Here is a 24,052-nt window from a genome sequence, read left to right as displayed (position 1 = left end):
CAGGCATGGAACTCCCTGGGTGCTGGCACTGGTGTCTCCCGTCTATAATCCTGGTTATGCCACAGGGCAAGATCAGGAGGGTCATGGTTTGAGGACAGCTCAGAGCAAACCAAAAAGTTCCTGAGATACCTCCCTCTCACCAGCGAAGGCTGGAAACGGTGGCGTACGCTTGGTATGGTGGCTAAGGCTGGATAGGGTGATTCACGCCTGGCATCGTGGCTAAGGCAGAAGATGAGGGTTGCGATCCAGGTCGGTGGGACCCTATCTCAAAACCAACAAGGGCAAAAGGGCTGGAGATGTGGCTCACGTGGCAGAACACCTGACTGGCAACTGCACACAAGAAGGCCTGAGTGGAAATCCTAGCACCACACACACAAACTGCCATGGTGACAACAGCTCTAAGTGGAGTCCTGGCTCCTGCAGAAATGGTGCAAAAGGTTCCAGAAGGCAGATGAGCCCACTATTCCAATAATAGTAGGGCCTCAAATAACTGGTTAGGTATGCACCCTCTCCTTCCTCTCCCATCAGATTCCTGCCCACCATACTTCTTGCCACAAGGGCCAGGACACCCCGCTCTGAGCATATCCCCTGGAGACACCCCGCTCTGAGCTTATCCCCTGCCACCCAGACACCCTGCTCTGCATATATCCTCTTCCACCTCATGCCAGTGTTTAAACCTGGGTCCCAGCGCCTTGCTGCATCATTCACACATGTTCCTTTCACTAAGGGTTATGGCACACCAGCAAAGCAGACAAACCCATCCATGGATAACCAGTGTGGGTGGCCTAACTCTCAGGCTGGAGCAGCAGGGGACTTCAGCAGGGCTCCCTTGTGGCTGGGAGGTAGACGGATGCAGAAGCAGCACCCGAAGAGGAGGAAAGAAGTGGGCCAGGGCAGGGTGCAGAGGAGAGCTGGGGCCAGCTACCACACCACAGGTAGTTATCACTACCCGGTGGGCCAGAGGCCAAAAAGGAGCCTACATGCTACTGCGGCTATGCTGCTGTTCCTTTTCCTCCTCCTCCTTTCCTCCTTCTCCTCTCCTTTTCCCCCTCCTCTTCCTCCTCTTTTTCTACTTCTTTCTCCTCCTCTTCCACTCCTTCCTCCTCTATCTCTTCTTCCCACTCATCTTCCTTCTCCTCTACCTCTTTCACCTCTTTTTCTACTTCCTCCTCCTCCTCCTCCTCCCCTTCCTCCTCCTCTTTCCTTTCCTCCTCCTCCATCTCCTCTTCATCCTCTTCTTCTTCCTCCTCTTTCACCTCTTCTTCCTTTTCCTCCTCCTCCTCCGTCTCTTCTTCCTTCCTTCCCTATCTCCTCTTCCATTTCCTCTTTTCCCTGATCTACCTCTTCTTTCTCCTCCTTTTCTCCATTGCCTGGATGGGCCCTAGGCCCAGTGCTGTTCCAGATCTGAAGGGGAGGGGTCAGACCTAACACACAGGAAAGGACCCTGCTGCCTCTTCCTCACTCCTCACTGGGTGTGCAGGAACTATTGCAAGAGGAGAAGAGGATGTTTGAGGAGGTGCCTGCCTCCTAATGGTGGTATCTCAAGATTCTGTACCTTTACCCACCTGAGAGCTAGAGATGACAGCTTTGTCATCTTAAAGGAAATTGAGACTCCAAGAAGTGAAGTGAGTGGCCCAAGGTGGCACAGTGGACACATGGCAGAGCCAAGACCAAAATCCATCCAAGCATCTTTGGCAAAAAATCTCTTTCTCACTGTTTTCTTGACCAAAGACACCCACTAGCAGGCCTAAATGCAATACAGAAGCTAAACTGAAAGCAGTCACTGACTGCCCATCCCTGGAGGATGAGATAGTTAGACCAAAGGCAAGAAACTTCCAGAAGGAGAGCTCTGCCGGTGCTCCGCTGCCCTCAGTGTGCCCATCACGTTAAAGGCCCTGGGGAGCCCTGCACAGTGCTAGACATGCTGCCAAGGAGAAAACAGACTCTGTCTCCGGGGAGACTCAGGCCCAGGAACCTCTGTCCAGCTAAGCTGTCAAGAGTCAAATGTTGTAGACCTATACTGTCCAACATGGCGGCCCAGTCATATGGCCCCTGAGCCATATGACTGCAAGTGAAGTTTTAACTTCTCAAAATTTCTCAAACTGCCACGCTGTGCCAACACCAAGCGCTAGCACTTAACTCAGCACCCACCAAGCCATGCTTGCAGTGACACTGACTGGCCATGGGTGAGACAGGGATGGGACAGAAAGTTCCCATGTCTGAGTCTCTTCCACAACAAAGTGCAATGTTTCCTTTTTTCTTTTTTTTTTTTGATGCCAGGACTTGAACTCAGGACCTGGATAATCTCCCTGAGCTTTTTATTTCCTACACAAGGGTGATACTTGAGTCACAGCAACATTTCTGGCTTTTTGGTAATTATTTGGAGATAAGAATTGAATGGGCTTTCCTGCCCAGGCTGGCTACAAACCACAACCTCAGATCTCAGCCTCCTGAGTAGCTGGGATTACAGGAGCGAGGCACAGGCGCGCCTGCAGGTTTCCATGAGGTAAAACACCACTGAGCTTTCAAACTGTACTTTTATAGCTTAAAATTTTTTATTTTCAAATATAAAAGTTTTTCTAGTTTACTTTGTAGTTTTTATTTTCAATAACCCCGACAACATTGACAAGGCGAGTACTGCTGGTTAAACCATTGGAGAGAGTCCACAAGGGGCCAGAGGGAGAAGCTCTGTACTTCACCGAGTAACAGAACATTCCAGAAATACAGACAGAAAGAGCCTCTGCCTAGACAGGAGCAGTGATGTGTCTACCCTGGCCACCTGCCCATCCAGGGGTTGAAGACACCACCAATGTGCTGTGCACAAAGGAGAAACCAGACCAGCTCTTGTGTTGAGAAACTTGTGCTGTGGGGCACATCGGAAAGAGGAAGAGGACCCAAGACAGCCTGGAGGTTGACCAGAAGAGGGCGGGGACTGGCTGCACACGTGAAGTGACGGTTGTGGTGCTGGTGGCCCATGGTGGTAATCCCAGCTTCTTGTGAGGCTGAGGCAGGGAGGACCACAGTTCAAGGCCTGTCTGGGGATACAGGCCAGGCCCTTCTTCAACCAACATCCGGGTGTGGGGAGCGTGTTTATCATCCCCATTACAGCAGACGCCTGGATCAAGAGGACCACAGTTCAAGGCCAGCCTGGGTGGAAAAGTCCAAGAGATGCTGTTGGGGGGAAGAGGGTCATGGCGGCTCACAGCAGTCACCCCAGCAATGATGGGAAACACAAGGTAACAGGGTTGTCCATATACCTGGCAAACGGCAAGAAGCCATCTCACAACAGAAGGGCTGACAGCGTGGCCCAGCAGTCGAGCACCTCCCTACACGTGCATTACCCTGAGCTCACACCCACCCCAGTGCTGCCAACAAGAGTTGAAAAAGCTGCTGTGATTGACTGCTGTTCAGAGTTCTGTCCTGGCATCTGGGACTGAGAAGACACACAGAGGAGCTGTGAGAGGACACAGGCCAGGGCCCTGGCAAAGCCCACCCGACATCTCGGTTTGAAATTTTAACTACCTGTGGAGCCACAGAACACAGCACAGGTACAGACGGAACCCCACTAGAACAGCAGACAAGGGAGGGCACAGGTCTGCCAGGCAGTCTTTGCTCAACACAGGAGGGCACACCAACACAAGGTGTACACCCATCCCAGCTGTCACCCTTCCTGCTAGAAGAAAGTGCTGTGATCTCACGTTGGGAAAGGGTGAAACTTCAGATCCTGGAAGGAGTGTGAAGGTGTGTGTGTTCCAGGAAGGTTCAACACCATTAAGATAACCGATGTGGGTCCGCTGAGGCAGACATCCTATCAGCCAGCCGACATCTACCCAAGGAAATCCTCAGGGGTCCTAGGGCCAGACCCAGCCCGTCATGTCTGTGTGACCTCTGCTGGATAAAAACCAGGAACTGGAACATGAACACCTGCTGGTTACACTGAAATACATATTGTGTGAGTAGGTGGCAGCTAAGAGAAAGGAGCAGATGGAGACATGGAGACGCTGGAGGGACGGCCCCCAGGCTGCATGCTGAGGGCTCGAACACAGGGTGCACCATTTACTGCAAAAGTGAGGGAGGGAAAGTCAGAGCAGGGACACTAAGCCACTACCAAGGTCCGTGCTGGAAAGACAGAGAAGCCAAAGCCTAGTTTTTCTCCCAAGAATGATGTGAGTTTGGACTAAGAGAATATCAAAGCACAAAGGGAAGGAAGGGGTGATATTGTCCAAAAGAAAAAAGAACACATTACCTGAGTTGTAAAATGGTAACTTTTCTGGACAGCACATTCATTATGACTATACAATTATATTTTAAAAGTGCCTTAGGGAAGGGTAAATACAATTATTATAGACAGACAGATTGATTTAGTGGCCTTTTCACATTATTGACCAGCAGGAGAGCTGGGTTCAGAGTTCAAGTCCTGAGTTAGAGCTGCTGGTACAGGAGTGCAGGAAAGCACTGGAGGACCAACACTTAGTCTTTTTCTCTCGAAGGGAGAAATGGCTGAGATTATTGCAATAAATGACTGGATTGCAGACTGTGTTTGGAAGCACTAGGCCGCATGCAGTACAAACAGGCCAAACCTGTGCTGGTGGCTGTCGATTCTTCCAAACCACTTGAAAGTTGTTTAAGAATATACCTGCTCAAGATATATTATATATTATGATATACCATGCATAGTAATGGAGTAAGTCCCATCCACAGAAGGGTGACAGCCCAGGCCCTAAGCTTAACTTTCCTCCTGGGCTAGCTCAAGTTTCTAAGACTCTTCCCACCAGGAGTCCCTATTTCTACCACAACTTCTCAGCAAAACAAAATTTATACACTTCCAATCGCCTCCAATAATGTCCTAAAACTCGCAGGTTATTTATTCATTCAGTCATTCAATCTTCTGGAGCTGGTCCTCAGGCACAAACTCACAACCTGGGTGCTGTCCCTCAGTTGTTTGGGTTTTTTTTTTTTTGAGGGGAGGGGCTCAAGATTAGCGCTCTACCACTTGAGCTCCAGCTACACTTCTGGATTTATTAGCAGTTTATTGGAAATAAGAGTCTCACAGACTTTCCCACTCAGCCACGCTTGGCTCAAACTGCGATCCTCAGATCTCAGCCTCTTGAACTTGCTAAAATTAATGGCACGTCTAACATGGGTTGTTTTTTTTTTTTTAATGAAATTTGGATTTTCAACTCTGGCATCTACTCTGGTTCTCATTATGACTGTAGAGCCATAGAAGAGCTCCAGCATGGATCTGTCGCAGGGTGGCCTAAGCCCTGGCATTCGTGCCCAACTCTACCCCTCTGCATTGGCAATGGCCACCTGCCAAACCCTCTTCTTCTGCTCCTAGTCATGGGGGCATCCTAAAGCAAAGTCCTCCATAATTTTCATTTCAAATGGGCTTGCTTATTAATGCTAGAGAGACAAAAGTGATGGTGGGGAAGAACAATGTCTTCAAGAGCCATTCAAAATCAGCTGGCACTGGTGCTCAGCCTGCAATCCTGAGATTGCAGGAGGCTGAGATCTGAGGATCCTGATTCAAAACCATCTCCAAAACTCTTAACCAGCAAAAATCCAGAAGTAGAGCTGTGGGTCAAATAGTAGTGTGCCAGCCTTTGAACATAAAAGTTAAGGGGCAGTACCCATACCCTGAGTTCAAGAAATGTAATGAGAGAAAAGAGTCATTCAACTTTCATACTTGGAACAACCATGGAAATATATCTCCATCACCCAGAAAACCAATCCAGCAAAGACAGCTGAGTCCCCAATTAGTACCGGAAGGATTCATTACTGCCTCCAGGGTCTAGGATGGCAGCCTTTTGCGGAAATCCCAAAGAAACTCACTTGTGCTCCCACAAGTAACAAAACCAGGGATTTCCTCAGGCCAGCACCTTGCTGGGACCAAATGACACAGTGTCCATATTCCTAACAAAGATGTCTTACAAGGCTTGTATGGGCCGATTGTTTAAAATTTCAAGTAGAGCCTGGCACCCACCGAGCCGCCTCCAGTGTGTCTTTCTGTGCAGTTCCAATGTGGCCTAAAGGGTGAAGGAATCTCTTCCCACAAAGCCAGCCCCAGACCCCAGGTGAACTGCACGGAGACACCGGCCCCCAGAGGGGGCCTTGGCATTTGGGGAGAAGTTGGCAGAAGGCACAGCATCCCTGAGACACAATGCTGACTCCAAACACCAGCTTGATTCCTTTTCTTTTTTTTTTCTTTTTGAAAGATATATTTCAGAAGCCCAGACTTCTCCCTAAGAAGTGAAAATTGCCTTCTGGCGAGAAAGGGTTTAATGATCACTTTGCTTCCTGCGTTTCCATGGTGACGGGCGCACAGCCCACCCCCTCCCGCCGCATCAGGCCTTTCTTCCGCCCCAGAAGTCATCCATCCGGCCATCTAGACCCCTTTGTGGCCGCTTTATCATCCACGCACGCAGCCCACGCCGCTGGCCAGGCGGAGGTGTGGGCGAGGCCGCGGGGCCCCCGCCCTGCCCCGCCCGGAGCCCGGCCGGCCCCGCACACCTGTCCAGGCGCGGGGCGCCCAGGTGCGCCAGGCCCCGCGGCCGCCTGGGACGCCCAGCCCGCCCGGCCCCCGCCCCGCCCCGGCCCGAGCGGTCAGCCCCTCCGCGGGGAGGCGGAGCAGCCGCGCGGGGGAGCGAGCCCCGCGGAGCCAGCTCCCTTCCGGACAAAGGGCTCCGCAGCCCCCGAGCCCGCCGGGCTCCCCGCGCGCAGAGCCCCGCGCCGCCCTGCCCGGCCGCCCGCCCGCCCCGCCCGGCCGCCCGCGTTACCTGGGCTCTCCCGGGGGTCGGCGGCGGCGGCGGCGGCCTCGGCCAGCGCGCTGGGGTCGCTCTGCGAGCGGCCCCGCGACCCCGGGCAGCTGCTGCGGTCCTCGGACGCGGACGCGGCCATGGCCGGCGGCGGCGGCGGCGGCGGCGGCGGCGCGGCCCGCGGGCAACTTAGAGGGGCGGCGCGCGGTCGGAGCCGCGGCGGCGGCCAAGGTCACGGCCCGGGCCGGACGGGGCGGCCCTTCGGAAAGCGGAGCGGGCGCCGCGGGCCGGGCCGGAGGGGCGCAGGGCCGCGCCGAGGCCGCGGGCGGCGGCGGGGCGGGGAGACAATGGCCACGCCGGCGGCGGCGGGCGCATCCCGGCGCGCGTGGCCTCGCTTTGTTATTTATTCGTGTTTATTCCCATTCTTCAGTCGATAGTCCAGGAAAAAAAAAAGTTGAACCAGGAAACAAAAACTTTTTTCTGGTCAGCGCGTGCGGCGTGCGGGGCGGGGGCGACGTGCGGGGCGCCGGCTCCCTCCCCCTCCCTCCCCCCACCCCCCCAGGACCCGGGCGCAGCCTCGGCCCGGCCGCCGGAATCTGAACGCCGCTCTCGGAGCATCTGTTGGAAAACATGAGGATTCTCCCATCATGCCGCGCGAGGCCCGTGACGTCACGGAGCCGGGTGAGAAGGCGCGTGGTGATGGGGAGTGGTCTCCAGTACCTGGGCTGGGGGGGGGGCGGAGGAAACCCTCCTTCCCCTCCTCCCCCAGCAGAGCAGGGGGCCCTCCCTGAGGATTCCCGCCCCCGGGCCTGGCTAGGGTCTGGAGCTGCCATCACAGAGGCATCCTGGGGATGAGGAGCCTCAGCTGGGGGATGGTGCCAGAGGTGGGTACGGGGTGCCCGTGCCAAGTGTAGCCAAGGAAAGCTAGGGCGGAGCGGGGTGGAGCTGGCCAGGACGGGGGGGTCGGGGAGCCTCAGCTCCTCCAAGCACCCCACGCAGGCACAACCCAGATGAGTTCCCTGCACTGCCAGCTGAGGTTCCCCAGGCCAGCCACAGCACAGCAGGGGCAGGGACTTCCCCAAAGGGGCTGTCGTCCAAGTCTAGAACACAAGGTGTCCTAATTAAAGTGGCCAATTAAATGCAAGAACAGAAGGAGACATGGGAAGGGAGGGAGGCACACGCTGCATGTGAGCTTTGGCTGGCCTGCCCACAGCCACTTGTGGTCCAGAAAAGAATCGTCCATCCATCCATCAGTCCCTCTCTCAAAAGACCCAAAGGAGTCTAGTGTGTGCCCAGTCTGAGGAAGCCAGGTGAGCAAACACCAGCACTACCTCCCACCACGGGTCTCCCCCGGAAGAATGGAGGCGAGGCTGAGGGTGGCCACCCAAAAGACAGCCAAATAAATAATTATAGCTGGTGAAGCCACCCAAGCACGGTTAGAGAGCAGGTGGCGTGGATGTTTTTCATACACACATAAGCTGGGCAGACGGTGCATGCCCGGCCCTGGACCCTGTGCTTAGACATATCATTTCTTCCTACGAGGGCCCCAGCTGGTGAGAGCTGCTGCGCCATCCACCTTTGGCGGTAAGGAAAGGTGAGAGCACATCACAGCTAGGCACCAAAGGCCGGACCACAGCTCTGGGCCTCATAATGCGTTCCTGGGGGCTCTTCCCCCTCCGAATCTCAGCCCTTTCTGAGTCTGGACAAGTGGGCACTTGGGACACAGCAGGTCTGTCCACAGAAGCTGCAGTGGAGCCAGCCCTGACAGGTGCACAGACAGAGTTGGCCCTGGGGTGCTTGAGAGGACCCGCTGGCTCCCTGAGCTGCCTCCTGCTGTGTGAGAAGGGTACATGGCTGAGAAGAGGTCAGACCAGCAGGCCATGCTCCTCACTGTGTCCAGAACAAGGAACAGGAGTGTTTCATGGAAGCCAATATGCCAGGGTATATCATGTGTGCTCCAAGAAAATGGTGCCCCATCCCAAGGCGGGTGCACTGCAGAACCCCTCCCCCGCTCTGCTCACCTCTGGGTAGGCGAGGGCTGCGCCCAGCCTCCATCTGAGCTCAGGAGCCCATGTGGCATGAGACAGAAGACAGGAAATAGAACCATGGGTTAGGTCTTTAAAATATACCTTAGCAAAATATTGTAGTTTGTTACAGCCAGGTAAGGATAATGAGGCTACCAATTATCTTAATTCTAGGCGTTTGCAGTATTCCATAATAGAAATAGTTTAAACTTAAATACTCTTTAGAAATCCCATCTCTACTGATCAACAAAAAGTCAAAGGTGTCAGGTAGATTGTAGGCAGATATACTCTGGAAAGGTACTTGAAAAATTACTCCACTTTACACTTTAAATGGGTGTGCTTTATGATGTGTGAATTGTTTCAGTGCAACTGTCCTAAGATTTGCATGGAGTCTTTCTCTTTTGAAGTCAGTCGGCTTCACACCACCCTGAGCTCTCAGGATGTGTGGAAGACGCCTCCAGAGCAGTTCCAGCCTCAAGGAGTCCCATGAGTCTTTGCAAACATCTACAAGGTCTGTCCTCAGCAAGGCACCCTCTACAGAGCCCTCCAACAGCCAACAAAACATCCTAATGGCCAAAGAAAGAGAAGCGTAACCCATCACCTGATGTGGTCCACCTCACCTCTAGAACTGTGCCCTAAGAAGGAATGAGCTCTGGCTGCTGCTACAGTGTGACGGGCCTTGCACAAACGGCCACGTAATCCAGGAGTCCATTTTTCTGAAATGGCCATAATATCAGAAAGTGTGGGTGCGTCGGGTTTCTGTGAAGGGGGAGAATGTGGAGCAGGCTGCTAGTGGGTACAGTGTTTCTTTGGGGGATGCCTAAAATGTTTGGATAGCTCGGAAAATTTGGTTGCGGCGATGGTTTCACAACTCTGGATATATACTAAAACCATCAGAATGTCACTTTGAGCAGGTATGTTTTATGATATGCAAATGTTTTCAATAGAACCATATTTTTAAATCACATCCACATCCAGCCTGAGCAAAACCACACCTGCCCAGACCAGAAGAAAGCATCTGGAGAGACTGCCTGCCTGTCCTGGGTCAGAAAACCCAGTGGCTGTGTGGGGAAGGGTCCAGTGTGGCGGGGGGAGATGGGAGCAGAGAGGAGGACTGGAAGGCTGGCAACCTTCCAGGAAAGAGTGGGCTGTGGTCTGGGGCCAAGCTGAGCAGGCTGGCATCAGTGTCCCTGCAGACTAGAGATGGATTGGACGTGGGGAGCCAGATCAGAGCTTTTTATATTCTCATGATTAACCAGATATGGGGAGGGGGTGTCAGAATAACCACAGAGTCTAGTCCTGGCAGTAGAGTATATGTGATGTTATTTCCTGGGTGGGGGAACAGAGAAGGGGCTGGGCTAGGCAGGGCAGCAGGAAGAAGAGACATTCAAAGGCATGCCGGGCCTCAACATCCCAGAACCCGTCAAGGATCATGGTGGAAAGGGCCCGAGCTGGGGCTTCCTGACTCACTGAACTCCTACTCGTGCCACCTGCAGGTTGGACAATTCCCCTCTCTCCCTGGCACCAATGGTCCCATCTCCCATGGCAAGGGCTAAGCCAGCACTGGTGAGGAGCTCCTGGGCCGTGAGGGCTGCAGCCCTGGCTGCCCCTGCTCCTGCAGGTATGTGGCATCTGACTGAACGTGGGGAGGCATCCAAGGTACACAGCAGGGACTGAGCACTCACTCACCTTGGGCCCAGCCCCCTTGCAGATGGATTGTTTGTAGGTGTATGGAAGAGTCCTTTGGGGTCTGCACTCCTCTGGCTCTGGAGTCCACTAGCAGTTCATCCTGAGGATCCCAGCACCTCAGAAATCCTAGCGGGGAAGGAGCAAGGCCCAGACTGTGTCCAGAGGTGTCTATCAACTATTCATCGAGGCATCAAAAGCATGTGCCTGGCACAGTATCAGTGCCCAGTGAATAAAGCTCAGCTGTCTGGACCAGTGAGTGAATGCCTGGGGCCCTGCCCACTCTGCCACAGGGGCTCTGGGAGTGTGGCTCCAGCCTTTGTGGAGCTGAGCAGCCACCACCCTTCTTATCCCACAGGACAACTTGGAGGTCTTCCCCAGGGCCCCAGAGACTCTTCTTAGCCTTTGATTTACCAACCAGCAAACTCCAGATACTTAGAGGAAATGTCTCAAGCCCCTGTCCCTGTCAAACTCAGAAACCAACCAAATGGGGTAAGAGGACAAAAGAAAGTGCAGGGAAGTTTAGGACCAAAGGAAAATGAATACAGCTGTGCCCTCTGCTGGAGAAGTGGAAAAATGGCACCCACAGGCTTGCAGGTAGAAAGCTTTCCTTAGAATTCTTGGAAACTTATCCTTGAACTTGGTTTCTTTCACCTTTTGACCACATCCTTGATGGAGTGTGTATCAGAGCTCTTCCAAGAAGACCACCGAGTGTGGTGTTCAATGCAGTGTCAACTCGATCTTTTAAAAATGCCTGCACATCAGACCCCAATCCCCTGCTGAAGGAACTGGCAGCTGGAATGAGCCATACTGGTGCTCATGGCCTCCTAGAGATGCCCTGAGCCCTGCTTAGAGTCATGCTTGCTCTTAAGATGTCTTTAGATCCTTCTGAGCAGGAATCAAAGACCCACGAACAGGGGCTGCAGCATCTTGCAAGTGCAAGACCCAAGTCTGGCCACCTCACCCCCATTTCCCAGAGGGTCCCAGACCTTTGATGTCACACAGAAGCCCATAGTATGTGCCTCTGTGGCCAGACCAGGGCCTGGGAACAGGCCGCTTGCCTTTGATAGGTCCTTGCATGTCCTTAGCACATGCGGTGACGAGGGTGGGGTATCTCAATCGCCCATGACCAAGGAGAAGAATGTCAGCCGATGAGCAGGTAAGGGAAGGGAGCCCCGGCACAAACACAGGAAACACCCGGCCAATGACTGTGTCGGTATCACACTCTGTCCCTACAGTCTGTCCTCTGTTGTTGCCCCAAACTTGCGACTCTTACCAAAGGCTTTCCTGCCACGGGCTTGTTTGTAGCAAATAAAGAGGGAGGTGGGCAGATTGCGGCCCAAGATTAGACAGAGCAAAACCAAGGGACCCTATCTGAAAAAGAACCATAGCCATAGAAAAGGGCTTGGAGGTGTGGCTCAAGTAGTCAAGCACCTGCCTAGCAAGAGGCAAGTGCTAAGTTCAAACCCAGTGCTACCAAAGACACAAAGCCAAGGTGATGATTCAAGTAGAAACGAGGGTCTCTGCCACCCTCCTCCTCTCACTCACTGTGTGTGCTTGGACATGCTTATGGATTCATGGACTTGAGAGACACAGAGCTGAGCTCCCCGGCTTACCCCAGCACAGATCTGTGTGCAGCCTTCCCCCATAGACACGGCAGGCTACATGTTCTATAGAATCACAGCTCCAACCGCGTGGAGTGGATTTATACATTACAGGAAATCCACGGCCCTGGGCCCCTAGAAGATACTTTAAAAAAGACATTGTAGGTCATGTGGCTGTGAAGATGAGAACTGAAGAACCGCCGTGTACCACCACGGACTAGGATCGCTACCCAGAGCCGCACCTATCACCAGGATTCACGCAGACTCCACAGTGCCCGCATGGAGGGTTCACCACCGCTGGCTCTGTTCCAGGACAGTCTCGTGTGCTGGGGCTTTCTGCAGCCCCAGGGAAGCTGGGCTTGCTGACTTTAACCACATCAGCTTCCATCAGCTGCCAGGATACAGCAAATCCCCTGGCATGTTGTGCCACAGTGTTGAGGGTAGCTCATCCTCTAGGGTCTCGCCCATCGTCACTCAGGGAGACTGGTCTATCTACACAGAGAGTGGTATAAGCTGGGAGCCTTCTCAGACAGGGCAGCCTCTCTCTCTGCTGCCTTTGGACCCCAAGAACCTTCAGGGTTTCCAGCTACCCCAGGGATACAACCTTGCCCGGCCCCACCCTGAGTGGCTCTGATGTCAGGATTCTCCGCTCCCTACTCCTCAGCTCTGAAAGCCGCAGAAGCCTGCCAACACCAAGGCCTCTACTCTGAGCCTGGAGACTGGAGGAGCCAGCAGGCCCCACCTGGACTCCTGGCCACAGACAGAGCCACAGAAGAGGCTCTTGTGCTTGGCAGCCAAGTTCGTGCTCCCTTGTCCTGGCAACCACAGAAAGTTATGTGCTCCTACCTGATTCCGAGCCTCCTATGTATCTTGGCACCAACCTCCCTCCGTGGAGTGAGGACGGGGCTCCCGGGGTGACATGTACCAGAGGGGGGCTCAGGGGTGATACGTACCAGAGGGAAGAGTTCTGGGGTGACAAGCACAAGAGGGGGGCTCTGGGGTAACAGTACAAGAAGGGGGCTCTGGGGTGACAAGCACAAGAGGGGGGCTCTGGGGTAACAGTACAAGAGGGAGGAGTTTTGGGGTGACATGTACTAGAGGGAGGAGTTCTGAGGTGACTTGCGCAAGAGGGGGGCTCTGGGGTAACAGTACAAGAGGAGGGAATTCTGGGGTGACAAGTACAAGAGGGGGCTCTGGGCTGACACGTACAGGAAGGGGGCTTTGGGGTGACAAGTACAAGAGGGGGTTCTGGGGTGACATGCACTTCCCTCCCCTCACTGCACAACACCTGCCAGCTGAGTTCCACCTCTTAGCATGGCTTTCTTGCCCCCAAGGCAGAAAGGTCTTAAAAAAGAACAGATCTTTTAGGGTCCCCCTGAATTAGGTAGTAAAAGCTAACACCAGCCCGCTATCAAATGCTTCCCAGAACAGGAGGTAGAAAACAGAGGTTAAGATTTCTGATTTTTCTCTGGTGGTTCATGCCTATAATCCTGGCACTCAGCAGTTTGAGATCTGAGGAGCAGGATTCAAAGTAAGCCCAGGCAGGAAGTCCATAAGAGTCTCATCTCCAATGAACTCCCTAAAAGACAGAAGCTAAGGTATGGTTCAAGTGGCAGAGGTTTAGCCTTGAGTACAAGAAAAAAAAGCTCGGAGACAGTTCCCAGGCCCTGAGTTCAAGTCCCAGGACAGATGAATGGACACACACACACACGAGTATGAGGGCATTGTAAGGCCCTCATCCCGTCTGCCTGGTGTCCTGATAGGAAGAACAGATCTGAAGAGCAACGCCAAGTGTCCACAGGCACAGAAGGCCAGGTGAGGGGCGGCCACCGGGCAGCCCCCCAGGGCACAGGCCACACCACCACTGGTGGCCATCTTAGATGTCCTGCCTCAGAACCATGAGAAGATAAAGGGTGTGGCGTCTGCTGTGTGAGGGCAGACTGGCCCCCGGGGGAGGTGGCGCTCGGTGAGCAGAGGTGGGCTGTCCTGCCCAGCGTGCTGGGTGATGTCCATTACCACACAGGTGCTCAGGCAGCAGGGTTTCTGCAGCAGCGACACTAAGGCTGAGCACTCGCTGCCTGTGGGAGGCCTTTAGCCAGGAGACCCTCTACCAGCAGCTGCCATGCCAGGCTGCATCCGGTTCCACACCCAGGCTGCAGAGCGCTCTGCCCTGGAGGGGCTTGGCAACTCTGTCCCTGGGCCCCAGATCCCCGGTGGAGCCTCCACCTGGCCCAGCCCAGCTCAGGGATGCAGGCCTCTGCACTCCCCCAGAGGCCACTGTGAGCAAAACCATGTTCCCCAACCACCAACAACCTGGAGCTAACCAGAAAACATGGAAGAAACAGTTCACTTTCAGCAGGCGACTAACCTTGAGAAAAAGCAGAAACTAAAGTAGAGGAAAAGAGGCTACAATAGTTTCCATGTTTAGAGTCTGTGAGGGTCTTCACCTGGGCCCCCAACTGCACAGACAGCAGCCCAGCAAGAACTCAGCTGGACCCAGGGCAGGAATCTGGCGAGAAGCTGCTGGCCCAGGCTGAGGGCAGGCACTGCAGCCACTTTCTGGTTGTGGGGCTTCCAGGGTCAGGGGTACTCCCTCCCCCCACACCCCGGCATGGCGTGGGTCAGCCCAGTGTGTTTGGATGGGGGGCACATACAGGAGCCTCGGGGGCTGGCACTGGAGACAGCAAACACCAGTGCCTGGGGGTCTCAGGAAATCAGCTGGGAGGTCTGGCTGACGTGAGGAGGAGGCTGGAAGAAGGATATGTGGACACTTCTCGTGTGCACATCCTCTCACACGTGTGTGCAATGAGCACACACCTTTTAACCAGGCCTGCTGCCCTTGACCTCCGCACGCATGCTCTGCCTGGTGCCAGCCCAGTATGCCCACTCTGCCCACAGAATGTGGGGTGACCAAAACGGAAAGTGCTCCCCAGGGTGGACGCTACACTTTAACTCTACAGAGCACCCCAACCTGCTGGTCCTGGGGGCACCAAGAGTCCAGGCCTTGCTGATGAGGCCCAAGGAGAGGATGCAAGCTAACTCACTGACAAAGGTGAGGGTCACAGCTCCCAGGTGGGCAGGCCGCGGGCCAGTAGCCCCTTGCCTCGAGGCAGTGTCCACAGGCAGGTGCCCAGCCCAGCCCCATGGCTCCTCTGGGGTCCACATCCAAGTGAGAAGCCCCATGCAAGTTGTGTGTCCTTGTGTCATTTTTTTCCTGTGGGATTTGGCCAGATTCCCATATGTGGCCAGGTATGCTAGCGACGCTGGCACAGAGGAGGGCCTGGCTCTTTCAGAGAAGGACAGAAGGGAGTGGGGTGCCCAGCATGGTCTCTCTCCTGGTCCACGCGTGGCAGGCAGCCAGGCCTGAGGAGTCCTCTCGAGCCACCTTCCCCAATAGCAGGGATGGAAACATTAATTACACCCATGAAGCCAAAGCACTCGGCCCATCACAAAGCAAACTTTCTATCCAAAGCCTGAGTGGCGTCCTGGTTTGGAAGACACAGTCCACCTGCCATCCAGGCGCAAACAGATCTGGCCATGGCCCCCTCTCCATCTTCCCTGCCTGTGCTGTCACAGGGCAGGGCAGGGCCCATCACCTGACCCCTGGGTCACAAGGAAACCCCGATCCCCAATAAACACTTGTATGCTGTTTCACTCAAGTCTCAAAAGGCCAAGGAAAACAAGCACAAAGAGAAAAGCTACACAATCTAAAAGAAAATGTAACAAACCTGTGTGTGGCCTGTGTAGGGAAGTCTAAGCAAAGACAGGCAAAGCCAGAACATGAAGAAACCCTACATCAAAACTCAAAACAGAAGAGAGGCAAAGCAAGAACGTGAAGAAACACTGACTACATCAAAACTCAAAACGAAGGCAGGTGTTGGTGGCCTGTGCCTGCAACCCTAGGCTGAGCTGAGGAGTGAGGTTCAAACCCATCCCACACAGGATCCGAATCCAGAACATATAAAAACAGCTCTTACAGCAATGCAGGTGCTATTACAATACCAACTTCAAACTCTACTTCAGAGCCACAATAATAAAAGCAGCATGGTGTTGGCACAAAAACAGACCACAAGATCAATGGAACAGAATAGAAGGTCCAGAAATAAAACCACATACCTATAGTCAACTTGTATTTGACAAAGGAGCCAAAGATACACAGTGAACAAACACAGCCTATTCAATTATTGGTACTGGCAAAACTGGGCAGCCGCATGCAGAAAACTAAAAATTGACCCTAGTCTTTTGCCATGCATAAGCATTAACTCAAAATGGATCAAAGACCTCAGTGTCAGACCAGAAACCTTGAAATTGCTACACAATAGAGTTGGAGAGACACTGGAACTCATAGGCACAGGCAAAAACTTCCTGAACTGAATCCCAGGGTCACAACAGATTGGAGCGAGACTGGATAAATGGGACTACCTAAAAATAAAAAGTTTCTTGGGGCCGGGAGTTTGGCCTAGTGGTAGAGTTGCTTGCCTAGCATGCACAAAGACCCGGGCTCGATTCCTCGGTACCACATACATCGCAAAAAGCTGGAAGTGGTGCTGAGGCTCAAGTGGTAGAGCTCTAGCCTTGAGAAAGTCCAAGGACATTGCTCAGGCCCTGAGCCCAAGCCCAGGACTGGCAAATTAAAAAAAAAAAGAGAGAGAGAGAGAAAAAGTTTCTGCACAGATAAAAGCATAGCTACTAAAGTAGAAAGACAAAGACAGCCAACCAACTGGGAAAAGATATTTACCAGTAATACATATGACAAATGCTTAATATCCAGTATCTATAGGGAACTCAAGAATGCTGGGGCCAAGTAACGCCATGTCTAACTTTGAGCTATATTGTCAGTAATTACTTTCTGCTGAGAGGCAAGGCAACATGCAAGTGTTACTGCTTTGAGGCAAGGGGCAACAAGGCAAGGCACAGGAGGTGAGGCGCAAGACTTGATTACCAATGGTCACGAATGTGGTGTTGCTTTATCACTCTCTGCCTATACTGGGAGTAAACACACAAGTGGACCTCCCTGTCCTGCCCACCTTTGTGCTGACAGGCTCTGGCACCCGATATTAGGAGGAGGGACTTCTGGAATAAAGAGAGATTCCTGCCTTGACGAACCTGCCTGATGCATCTGTGCTCCGGGAAAGGAGCGCCTGGGTGCGGGCGGTCAGTGGGCCCCTTCTCCTTGCTCGGCTCGTCCTGGTCAGGGGCGTGTGTTTTCTATCCCTCCTGCTGGTCGAGAGGGACCAGAGATGAAAGACCCCAACAAAGAAACTAATCCCCCCAAACCCAACAAACCAATCACTAAATGGGCAAGGGAACTAAAGAGAGACTTATCAAAAGAAGAGGTTAAAATGGCAGAAAAGCATATGAGAAAATGCTCATCATCCATGGTCATAAAGGAAATGCAAATAAAAACAACCCTAAGATACCACCTTACCCCAACAAGAATGGCCAAGATTTTGAACTCAGATAATGACAGTTGCTGGCATAGTTGTGGAGAAAAAAGGAACCCTACTACACTGCTGGTGGGAATGCAGACTAGTTCAGCCACTCTGGAAAGCAGTGTAGAGGTTTCTTAAAGAACTCAAGATAGACCTTCCCTACGATCCCGCCATACCACTTCTGGGCATCTATCCTGAACATCATGACCCAGGATATTATAAAGACACCTGCTCAGCTATGTTCATCTCTGCACTATTCACAATAGCCAGGCGATGGAAACAATCCAGATGCCCTACTGCAGATGAATGGATACAGAAAATGTGGTATATATACACAATGGAATTCTACATAGCCAACAGACAAGATAAAATAATGGCATTCGCAGGGAAGTGGATGAATCTAGAGCGAATCATGTTGAGTGAGACAAGTCAAGATCAAAGGAACAAAAGGCACATGGTATCCTTAATATGTGGCCATTAGATCCAAACAGTACAAGAGCGAGAACTCAATATTTGCATACCCAATGCAATGCACATGGTATTGGAAATACTAACACAACTACATAGATATAAAAATTTATGACTCTATAGACATGTTTTATTACATACACAGATCAATATGTATCTATGACATACAAACCCTCAGCCTAATTTTAATTATGTTCTAAAATCTAAGTGCCAGTGATTGTATATAGAGATTCCCTTCTTGAATACTCGTTTGTTAAATACATCATTTGAAATATGATGTAACAATCAGTGTTAATAAATACTTTAATAAAAACTGGCTCTAACAAACAGGTGAAGAGATAGCTGGCAATCTGGTGAGAAACCTGGACTGGACAGAAAAGCAGCTCAGAATCCAATGGACAATTAACTTAAGAAAACTCTCCTAGCAATCGCAGGAGTGCAAAGGACACTAAGAACCCCTGGGAGGTTTTCAGAATTTGAACTGGCCTCTGTGAAGGGTGCTGACACCGTCACACTCAGGTCCTCCTCAGAGTCCCAGAGCTGCACCTGGGACCCGCTGGCAGGGGTGTTCCTATAGTCATAGGCTTCGAGGCAACAGACCCCGACAAGGACCTCCAATCAGGGTAGCAGAAAGGCCAGAGAGCTGTGGGATATTCTAGAGCAATTACACAGAATCTATTAACCCAGGTCCATCTCTGAGACTCTGCTGAGCGGAACAGTTTGGTTTCAGAACAAGACACGCGGTGTATACACTGCCATCCTTGAAGGAGGCCAGGGGGCCAGCTTTCTGCTGAGCCTGGAGACTCGGGCAAGGCAGGGACCACAGAGAGCACAGGCCTCGGCCCCCTCTGGAAACAGCCACAGGTCAAAGGAGGTGTGAACTTTGTGACATTTTCCTATCTCACTTGGAGAATGTATTCAGGACTTACTAGTGTGATTATGTGTTGTGTATTTTTCCCCAAACCTTACCAACAGCACTGTATACTGACACAGTACTTAACTGCCTGCCATGTATAGAAGGCCTGCTCTAAAGATGGAGAACTCTTCTCCCCTAAACAAGAATGACAAGTGGCTGGCACAGCTGGCTGATGCCCATAGTCCCAGCTACTCAGGAGGCTGAGATCTGAGAATGGAGGTTTGAGACTAGCCCGAGCAGAAAAGTCGGTGTAACCATTAACTGCAACTAACAGGCAAAAGAAACAAAGAAAGAGAGAGAGAGAGAAAGAGAGAGAGAGAGAGAGAGAGAGAGAGAGAGAGAGAGAGAGAGAGAGAGAGAAAGAGAGAAAGAGCTGTGGCCCAAGTGATAGAGCCCCAGCCTTGAACAAAAAAAACACCAAGAGTGTGACGTTCTAGTTAAAAAAATTGAATCTCTCCAAAACAAATCTTCAAAGAAACAACCGTCCCATTAAAACATGGACCACAGACTTAAAAAAGACTTATCTGAAGAGGAAATAAGAATGCCCTATAGACACATGAAGAAATGTTCACCATCTCTGGCCATGAAAGAAATGCAAATCAAAACAACCTTGAGATTCCACCTCACTCCAGTTAGAATGGCCAGTTAGAAATCTAATAACAACAGATGCTGGAGGGGATGTGGCCAGGAGGGGTCACCACTACACTGTTGGTAGGAGTGCAAACTCGTTCAAACACTATGGAAAGCAGTATGACGGTTCCTCAAAAGACTAAACATAGAACTCCCCTATGACCCAGCAATTCCACTCCTTGACGTTAACCCAAATGTCTAGAAACAGGACATACTAAAGCCACTAGCACAACAATGTTCATTGCAGCACTATTTACCATAACGAAGATATGGAACCAACCCAGTAGTTGCTCCTCAGTAGATGGTTGGATCAAAAAGATATGGTATTTATACACAATGGAATTCTATGCTGCTGTCAGAAAGAACGACATCGCCCCATTTGTAAGGAAATGGAAAGACTTGGAAAAAATCATATTAAGTGAAGTAAGCCAGACCCAAAGGAATATAGGCTCAATGGTTTCCCTCATTTGTAATAATTAGTACACATCTAGGACTCTCCTAGCAGAGGATTACAATAGCGCAAATAGATCATATAAGGTGAGGCTAAATGAAAGATCCCCAGGATATGGAAACAAGAGGTTTATATTATGTAATTGTTGTTTTTAATGTACTGTGTTATTTCTCTTCTCTTTTGTTGCCCTTTGGTTAATCTCATATTGTTACTGTATCTGACTTTGTGACTTGGTATACTATATACATGTTTATTTGATTAATTGAAATAGGAAAGGGAACGGTGGAAAACAAGATGATTGGGAGGGGGAAGGAGGAGGGAAATGGGGACAAAAATGAGAAGAAGTATCAATGTGTGAGAAGTAATGTACCTGCTATGTGGTGAGTGTAACAGTAACCCCTCTATACATTACAATAAAAAAATAAAGAACAACAAAAAAAGTGTGATATCCTTCCTGAGTTCAAGCTCAGTGCCAGCACAAAAACAAAAGTACACAGGCATGGAGCCATCCATTTCGTCTACAGCCAAGTTCAGGTACAGAAGGCTGCTCACATTGGTGAGCAGGAGGGCCCGGTGTGAGGTGGTGTGGGGATGGAGATCTGGGAGCCCCTTGGTCGGGGAGAGAAGGTACCTGCTGGTCCAGATGTGCCTACACACCAGGGCCGGGACCTGGGAGAGATAGGACCATCTGTGCAAGGTCACGCCCTCCTCCAAACACACAGCTGTCACAGGAGAGTTCTGTGGCAGGTTCTGCCAGCCAGATGAACACAGGTGAGGGGCTCTGCCACTGGAAAGCTAGGAGGGGCCACCCCCAATTTCAGTGGATCCCCCTGAATCCCCACTGGATGTGTCAGTTCAGGCTGTAGAGTGACAAAAGCCCGATCCCTGGGGAGAGGTGACCATGGCTGGGTCTATGCTGCTCACAGCTTCCAGTTCCCTGCCAGGGTGACTGACTGAGGCAGTGAAGGAGCCAGAACCTGGGAGGGGCAGGGTAAAGCAGGCTGTAGCCACCCAACCCGGGAGATGGATTTTCTGCTTCCCAAAAGGACTGAGCAGCCCTGGAGCACAGTGCCCTGTTCCGTTTTAGCCCAAGACCTGCTGGGTGCAGCTGGAGGCCACTGAACTTTCAAAAGAATGAAGGGTACAATAGACCTTGCAGGTCCCGGGGTTTCTGCTTCCAGGGAGCCCTGCCTAGCTCTGGGTTGAGCAATCGGAGCAACAAACCATCCGCTTTCAAGCTGCCTTCTGAGGCAGTCAGCCAGCGCTGGTAATGACAAGTCTTGACACCATCAGTCATGTCTCTCCCATCAAAATCTGTTAAAAACCCATTTGGTGCAGAAATAGCCCGGGATGCATCAGCACTTCCTCATCAGACGAGGAAGTCTAGGAGGACGGGCGGCCAATTCATTCCTGAATCAAAGCTGCTCTCGCCACAAAAATAGCTCTTCAAGGCTTGGAGTTAAGAGTTCACCCAGCACAGCGCCACGGTGTGCAAGGGACACAAGCCTTGCCATGGTGTGCAAGGGACACAAGCCTTGCGAGCTGCTGCAGATGGCCTCGGCTTCCAGGTCCATCCATAAACACCCAAGGTGTATGGCAGGCGGCCCCACCTCCCCACAGAGTCCCTAGAACCCAACGCCAAGCAAAACTTTGTATTTGAAAGGGGAACTCGGTGTTGAAACACCACCCTCAGGCTGACATGGTCGCAGTCCCTGCCTCCGATCCACAGAGCTGGTTCAGGGCTGGTGGACCATAATGAGTCTTGGAGCCTGTAGGTCCAGCACGATTCCTGGACTGCACTCCGCCAGGTCACTGCCCCTGACCAGGGCCTCTACATGCAGGCAGCACACGTGAGCTGTGCCTTCCCCCTGACCTCTCCCTGTAACTCGCTATGAAACCCCAACACTGTTAACACCAAGTCCAGCACTGCTGCTCATCCCTATAATCCTATCTGTTCAGGAGTCTGAGACCTGAGGATCAAAACGAAGAGAAGAGTCTTAGCTCTAATTAACTAGCCAAACTCTGGAAACGGAGGCATGGCTGAAGCGGGAGAACACCATCCTTGAGTGAAAAGGTTAAGAGGCAGTGCCCAAGGCCCTCACTCAGAGCCCTAATTTAACAAATTCAGTCTGGGCTCCAGCAGGCAGGAAGCCCCCTTGCTCTGCCCATACAGCATTCAGGAAGGAACATCTTCACTGACCCACTGACTCAACACTCTGCTCTCTCCTGGGCAAAAATGGGTCATCGGTGGCTGAGCTTGGACAGAGGCCACAGAGCTATTTTAGAAATGTCATGCTTGACAACAGGCCAGGCGTTGTGTAAGAGGGCAGGTAGATGCTCACCAAGGCCGGGAACCCCGCTGAGCTCCAGAGCTGACCAAATGTCCAACCCCACAGCTCACCCCCTTCTGCTCCATGCCCAGGTGGGGCTACAAGTGCATGGGGATGGGGGGAGGGAGGAACAATGACCCAGAACCCACCCTCAGCAGTGCCAGCAGCAGGCAGGGTCACCCCAGACAGGCTCTTGTCCCCAGCTCCACCCACCTCAGCACAGGGGCAAATGCTCTGCGGTGCTCAAGGTGGAGACAGAGGCCCTCACCCTGTCTGCTGGGTGGCCCTCCATCACTCAGGGCAGAAGATCCCAAAGCCTGGACCACAGGCAAGCCAGCTTCTTGCCTGGGCCTGGCAGAGGGACTGGCAGGGCAGGGCTCCGTGACACCTGCTGACCCCAACACCTCCATTTCCTGGCCCTGGGTTTCCACCTGTCTGCCCACCTGGGTGCATGAGAAAGGGAAGGAGGAGAAGGAGGAGGAGGAGGAGGAGGAGGAGGAGGAGGAGGAGGAGGAGGAGGAGGAGGAGGAGAAGCAGGAGAAGCAGCAGCAGCAGCAGCAGCAGCAGCAGCAGCAGCAGCAGCAGCAGCAGCAGCAGCAGCAGCAGCAGCGGGTGGGCTTGTGGGAGACTGAGCAGCCCAGGCTGTTTGCAGAGCATCGGGGTCACTGGTTCACAAAACCGGTTCCCTGCCAGCACAGTGGCTCACAACCTAGAATCCCAGTACTCAAGATATTGAGATCTCGGGATAGAAATTCAAGGCCAGCCAAGGCAGGAAAGTCTGAGACTCTTTATCTCCAGTTAACCAGCAAAATGGCAGAAGTGGAGCTGTGGTTCAAGGAGTAGAGAGCCAGTCTTTGACCAGAAAACAACGGCAAGTCCCAGAGGCAGCGCCGGGCCTGCGTTCAAGCCCAGAACTCACCAGAACCCCGATGTCACCCCGAGCGACACCGCCCCCCGCCTCTGCTTCTGAGAGTCACCAGCCGAACAGCGGGGCCCCCAGGAGCCCACTGGCCGCCCCGCGCCGCCCCGCGCCGCCCCGCGCCCAGGCCGCGTCCACCCCACGCAGGCGGAGGCTGTCCACGCGGCCCTCCGGGGAGGGCTCAGCCCGCTGCCCCTGCCGCTGCCCCAAGAAGCAGGGACGCCGGGCCCCCCGCTTCGCGGCCGCGGGTCCGAGGCGGGCGCTCCCGCGGCCCGCGGAGGACAGCCGGCCCGCCGTCCTCGCCGGCGCTGCCCTTGCGGGGACGGAGCCGCGAGCCAAGCCCCGCAGCGCCCGCCCCTCCCCGCCCCTCCCCGCCGCGCGCCTACCTCGCGGGGGTCCCGGGGCGGCGGCGTCCTGGGCCCCGAAGGCGCGCAGCAGCGAGCGCACAGGCGCCGGCCAGCGGGCGCGCCCCCCGCCCTGGCCGCGCATCCCCCGCGGGCCGCCCGGCGCGGCTCGGGCAGCGTCCGCCCTCCAGCCCGCCCGGCGCCGCGCCGAGCCCGGGTCCCGAGCCGGGGGCGGGGCCTGGAGGCCGGGGCGGGGCTAGGGCGTGACCGGGCGGGGCCTGCGCCCGCGGGAGGCGGGGCGGGGCGGGGCCTGCGTCCGGAGGGGCGGGTCTGCGCGGGCTGGGGGCGTGGCTGAGGCTGGGAGAGGCGGAGTCTTGACCGGCCTGGGCGGGGCCTGAGCGGGGCGGGGCGGGGCCTCCACGCGAGCTCAGCCCCAGCTGCGGACGCTCGGGTGACTTTGGCTCCCCGGCGGGCGGGGAGCGGGTCCCAGGGT

The 24,052-nt window shown here is 53.5% G+C and overlaps 1 protein-coding gene across 2 annotated transcripts in view; it reads right to left on the bottom strand.

The window, feature by feature from the left end:
* Positions 1-23,726, bottom strand: part of Phactr3 (phosphatase and actin regulator 3) — a 125,074-nt gene extending 101,348 nt beyond the window's left edge. Inside the window, exon 1 of one of the 2 annotated variants that reach the window (XM_090352585.1) lies at positions 23,602-23,726. In XM_090352585.1, coding sequence (XP_090208711.1) covers positions 23,602-23,704 — 103 coding nt within the window. In that variant the 5' untranslated portion in view covers positions 23,705-23,726. Of the gene's footprint in view, positions 1-6,776; positions 6,862-23,601 lie in introns of those variants that run through there. The other variant, XM_090352586.1, reaches the window with a different exon arrangement.
* Between the last annotated feature and the right edge of the window lie 326 nt (positions 23,727-24,052).

The sequence above is a fragment of the Megascapheus bottae genome, chromosome 18, assembly GCF_031878675.1.
Source record: "Megascapheus bottae isolate mThoBot1 chromosome 18, mThoBot2.hap1, whole genome shotgun sequence".
Taxonomy (NCBI): domain Eukaryota; kingdom Metazoa; phylum Chordata; class Mammalia; order Rodentia; family Geomyidae; genus Megascapheus; species Megascapheus bottae.
The sequence above is the reverse complement of the archived record's forward strand: the minus strand, read 5'-3'. Positions and strand labels throughout refer to the sequence as shown.